Below are 5,501 nucleotides of genomic sequence, written 5' to 3' on the forward strand. Positions count from 1 at the left end.
CCGCCGCCGCCTGCCTAGGACGCAAGAGCTACGCTTCTTCAGGCCAGCTTGAAGCCTCCACAACTACCACCGCGTCGACCAGTATGCCGACCGCTCCGCCGGGGGCTTAATGTGCTCCGTTGTTCCGCACAGCAGCCAGCCCCCCTCCCGCTTTCAGTCGGCGACGGCGATGGGCCCAGGCCGAGTGCAGATCGTCTGGCGCCGACCCCGATCAGCACCGTGCCGTCCGGGCCGCCGTTTACAGCGCCGCCGCCAGCAGGCCGATGATGGCTCTACGAATTCCCGCACGGCGACCGCGGGTGGACCCGCTGCGGGCTTTCCGCCGCGTCGATCAGCTTCTCGACGAATTCCTCCTCGTCGATTGGTGTTCCCCGAGTCGTGACGACGAGACGAGGCTACGGAGGAGGGGCCGAGCGGCGGGAAGTCGCGAGAGCGGCGGGACGGCGGCGGCGAGCAGCGGGGGCGGCCGGAATGATGATGGCCTTCTTCGACGGGCTGATGAGCAAGTGATGGAGATGGCAGAGGCGATCAGCAGAGATTTCTGGAGGCGAGTTCGAGAAGCGAGAGCAGGATCGGATTATTCGAGAGGCAGGCGTGCGCGGGAGCAGGAGATGTCCAGGCTCGCCGAGATCACGAGTCGCCGCCCAGAGCGCGCCGCGGCCGCGCCCCTGAGACTCCGCCCTCATCTCCTTCCTCCCAGAAGGTTCACGGACAAACGTACAAGCTAGCCCCGCACGCCCGCGCCCCAACCTCTCGTTCCAAACCCACAGCGCCGCCGCCGCAAATTCACACCCACACCAGCAGCAGCGCCAACAGCAACAAACCGCCGCCACGGCAGCCGACGCACCGCGCCGCCTCAACAAATCCGCAGCAGCAGCAGGATCACCAACCTCGCCGCCGCTTAGCCTCCACCCGCAGCCCACCTGCAGCAGCAGTGTCGGTCGGAGACTGGGTCACCACGATGCGTCATCGAGCCCCCACAAAGAAAGGGACATGACTGAGCGGAGCGCCTGGGAATCAAGCATCGTCATCCCGATGGCCCAAATCTGAGGTCATCGCCTCATCAAACTCCGCAGCGGGCTCGACCAATCGCTACAAGAATCAGGCCAAAGGGCCACTATGGAGGGAGAATCTCAGCGGGGATGCAGCGGCTCGCGTACAGCCGCTAGCGCGAAGAGATGCAAAGAGAAGTGGGAGAACATCAACAAAGTACTTCAAGAAGGTGAAGGAGAGCAACAAAAAGGAGGAAAACGAGGATGCGAAGAACCTGCCACCTACTTCCACCAGCTGACGCTTTGGTACCGCAGCAAATACATGACCCGCAGCAGCAGCAGCGACAGACGCACGCCGGCATTGATCTCAAGAGACCGAAGACCAACGAGGCGCATGCGAGCCCCATTACCGAATACCCGACCCCCGATTCGATGATTCCGCCGCTAACAACAAACTATCATCAGCAGCAACAAGGGCCAGGAGGAGGTTGCAGAGCAAGAACGGCAATGGCAATGTGCGGAACGCTGGGCCTCGGCGGCTGGCGCCCCAGTAACGGAGGAATTGGCGTCAGCTTTTCGGAGAGCGGAGCTGCGCACCGCGGCGGTGACAAAGTGGGTTATGAAGAAGGTAGACTGAATTACGCAGCGCCAGCGCGTAGATTAATTTCTTGTAATTGCAGATTTTATGTACTCAATTAATTCCATTGATTTATGTTCTTGAAGCCAGAAGACATCGTGAAGGAGCTGATGGGCGGTGGGCAGTCGAACAACAACGACTACGGCGACAGCGACAACATGGACGATGACGAGGACGAGGACGACGAGGACGAGGACGACGAGGACGGGAACGGGCAGTTCAGAATCCAGTTCCAGAGGCAAAATGTCGGGGTCCGATAATTAACAGGGAAAAGCCGGCGAAATCCTCAGTACTTTCATCATCATCATCATCATCCTTTTCTTCTTCGTGCTCATGTTGTTGCTGTTGTCTATCTAAAATTATGTAGCAGTGTCATGGTGTTACCATTTTCAATTTCATTTATTTGTTGTGGAATAAGGATACTCTCCGCTCAAGGGAACAGCCAAGGGATACCCAAAGGAATAAGCTAAACCACTAGTATTACAAACTTATACCAACATATATATATATATAGAGAGAGAGAGAGGGAGAGAGAATCAAAAGAAATTTGGAAAATTGTGGGATTAAGAGAGAGAGAGCTTAAATTATTATGTCCAAACTAAGAGCAAAAAAAGCTAGTGGGGCAAGAAGAGAGGCTGGTGTTTTGGCGCGGGGATTTTTTTTTTTGTTATGTAATTTTTTTTTTTGGGGTCATAAAAATTGGTTACTTATGATAATGGGTCTTGATGTTGGTTTGTACACTGTTACAAAGACAATGTACATGTTTTTCCTTCTTCTTATTTTTACATTATTTTTACTAGTCGCTATTGTACGCTGTTGTATTATGATCGCCAAATTATCAGTTCATGTATTTATTTTACAAGTGTTTAGTGTATCCATTTATTTTGTTTTGTAAAAATATTCGTAGATTTCTTCATTGAGCAAACGCTCATATTTTTCAAATAGAAAATATGTGAATAGAGAAGTTCTTTATAGGCTCTTTCACGCATATTACCCTTCTGGGGTTCATGTCAGATGTACTAGTAACAAATCTGGAGAAGGAAGCTACTAATTTTAGGGGAATCTATGTGGTCATTTTGATATTTTTATTTATTTATTTTATTTTTGTGGAGGCAAGGTGAATGTTAATTTTCAGCACATTAGAAAACATAAAATCCTACCAATTCTTTTTCGGAAAATAGACAAATATTAATACTTTCATATTTTCCTTCTTTAAGTAACAATATTAATAGTTTCATTAAAAGACATATCAGGGACAATATTGGATTTTTTAATATTAAATTACTTGCAGAACCATGGGAAGTAATGAAATTAATAAAGTAAATATAACATAGATTTTTGAAATTAAATTACTTCAAGACCACTGAAACCCAATTCATGAAATTGAAGTGAATTACAAATCGATTTTATACTAATCTAATTAATAAGAATTAAAACCCTTATTTCTAGTGAGTTCAAATATAGAATTTTACTTCTCAACGGCTTACTATTTAAGTGATAGTTTTGCAACCTTATGATAAAATATGAAATTAATATTCAAATATCTTACAATTTTTTTTTAATATAAAATACATGTTTAATACATATTTTAATCTCAAAAAAGTATTTTTTTATATATGTGTAGCCGTTATAAAAAACGCAGTAATTAGACTTGATCGATGCTCAACACCCAAAAATTAATTCTACCATTCCTTCCTTTATAAACCCATGAATATAAAATTAACGCATATGTAATAGAACATATTTCTGTTTAAAATATTGATTAATTATAATGGTGTTCTTGCGTCAATATCTCTCTATATCTGAAATATGCGGACGGCCATAAATCGTCCTGCGAAAAACATAATGTGATTCGTTCGGTAATATTGAATTAGTTTTATTTATGATTCATCCTATGTTTCTCTGCTCTTCTAATTTTATTGAAATACTAGGCATGATGAAGTAGTTCCCTTACTATATCAAAGTTTTTCTGTAATATAATCCTCATGGGTTATAGAAGCATTAATGAGGAAAGGGAATAATTCATAAGGATTAGAAATGCTAATGCATAGTGCTTTCATAAATCAAAATTGCCAACTCAAATCTAACTCAAAAGTGTAACTTGCTGACCTACCCTTATGTTGTTGGGATCATGCCTTTGATTCTTTGTATAGCTTCATAAGAATTAGATAGGGTTAAAGATCTATAATGATTAGGAGATTGGGTCTTATCATGATTATGAGTTTGAATCCTATTATAATTAGGAAGTTAGGCTAGAGATAGGGTGTTGGTTTCCCTATATATATTCTTCTATTGTTGGAGGAAAACCAAACATATGAGAGAGAGCCAATATTCTTGTAATCTAGGGTTAGCAGAGGGCGTAACTTGATTCAAAAATATTATACGAGAGGCGATGATTTCGTAGTCTTTGTCCGTGTAAAAGATTATATCATTGGGAGAGGGTTTCACAGTCTTTGTCTGTTCAAAAGATTGTAAGGTGAGGGTTTTGGAGATAATATGAGAGTTGATTATGTATGTGAGGTTGAGAGATTGAGAGACGAGAGTTGAGTGATTCCTCTTGTAGTACTCCCTGATACATAGTTGATTTCTCGTATTGTTGCCCCGTGGACGTAAGTCGAAGTTAGTCGACCGAACTACGTAAATCTCGGCGTTCTTTCTTCTTGATTGTGGTTGTTTTCTATCTTATTAATTGTGGGTTAGCTTCCGAGTTCTGAGATCGTACGTAGTACGCAGGGGACTAAAATTCCCCAACATATGATTTGCTTATATTCACAAGTGCTAGATTCTTGATTTAGATTTGAGTTAAAACAACTTGAGTAGCACTAAATGGTGCAAAAAAATTAATTTTATAATGGTTATTTCATGGTGCTTGTTGAGGAGCCATAACGAAATAAATTACATGGAAATAATAATTAACAAGAAATAAAATGGACAACAAAATACATGCTTCTATTAATGCGATGGTATCCTATATATTTGGCCATCCTTAATTATTGAGGGCAATATGTGACACTACCTAGTCCCATGAACATGATATGTTACACTAATGCACGACATTGTGATCATCAACATGAGCATGATACAACAATTAATTAACAAAAAAAAAAAACCCTACCACTTTTATATCTTTCCTCTCATATTCTGTTATATGCATGATAGAGTACAGCATGGGAAAAGGGGGAAAGAGAGATGATGTACGCAGTTAAAGAGGGAGGAGAAGGAATCAGAGTTTGGTTTTTATGAGAGAACATGGGTAGTTGCAGGAACTGATGCTATTGAGATGCCCTTTTCCCTTACCCTTTTTTTCTTCATTTATTACTGCATTTTTAAAAAAAATATTTTTCTGCCCAAAAAAATAAAAATAAAAAATAAAAACTAAAGGAATGGAGGGGGCTGCCTGCTTCTGCTTTACTGCAACAAGCTTAGATGCTTTGCTGATTGATTTACTAAAACAGAATAGAATAACAATGATATAAATATTCCTATTAAAATAAAGCAAGTGTTTCTGGCAAGCGAACCAGACTGCACCCACTCACTTTATTGGATACCGAAAATGCCCCTGAATTCCATCCTCCTACGTCTGGGACCCGACAACGGGGAGGGCACGCGTTGGCCCGTCTTTGGCATAGTACCCTCAGATCTGTGGAGAATTTCCTACTAAGACTAAATTTGTTTTAATTTTGTTCGGCTAAATGGGTTTATATATAATTATACATTTATACTTGAAGATGGTTACTTTTGAAACTGGACCGTAGATGTTCGTACAAGAAATAAGATGGCTATTATGAGACGGCGATCCAACTCCGAGAGGCTGGTGATGGTGTGGGCGTTGATTAGTTAGCAACGACATGGTTTTGAGAATTTGATTTTTT

General features: G+C 42.6%; 1 protein-coding gene across 1 annotated transcript in view; it reads left to right on the plus strand.

Annotated features, from left to right (window-relative positions):
* The window catches only part of LOC109819584, a 15,915-nt gene extending 13,424 nt beyond the window's left edge, over window positions 1-2,491 (plus strand). Inside the window, 8 exon segments of the mRNA XM_020385351.1 lie at window positions 336-502; window positions 1,023-1,129; window positions 1,131-1,166; window positions 1,168-1,206; window positions 1,208-1,273; window positions 1,276-1,382; window positions 1,458-1,620; window positions 1,716-2,491. Of these exon segments, the coding sequence (XP_020240940.1) occupies window positions 336-502; window positions 1,023-1,129; window positions 1,131-1,166; window positions 1,168-1,206; window positions 1,208-1,273; window positions 1,276-1,382; window positions 1,458-1,620; window positions 1,716-1,889 (859 nt within the window). The 3' untranslated portion in view covers window positions 1,890-2,491.

The sequence above is a fragment of the Asparagus officinalis genome, chromosome 8 (assembly GCF_001876935.1).
Source record: "Asparagus officinalis chromosome 8, Aspof.V1, whole genome shotgun sequence".
Classification (NCBI taxonomy): Eukaryota; Viridiplantae; Streptophyta; class Magnoliopsida; order Asparagales; family Asparagaceae; genus Asparagus; species Asparagus officinalis.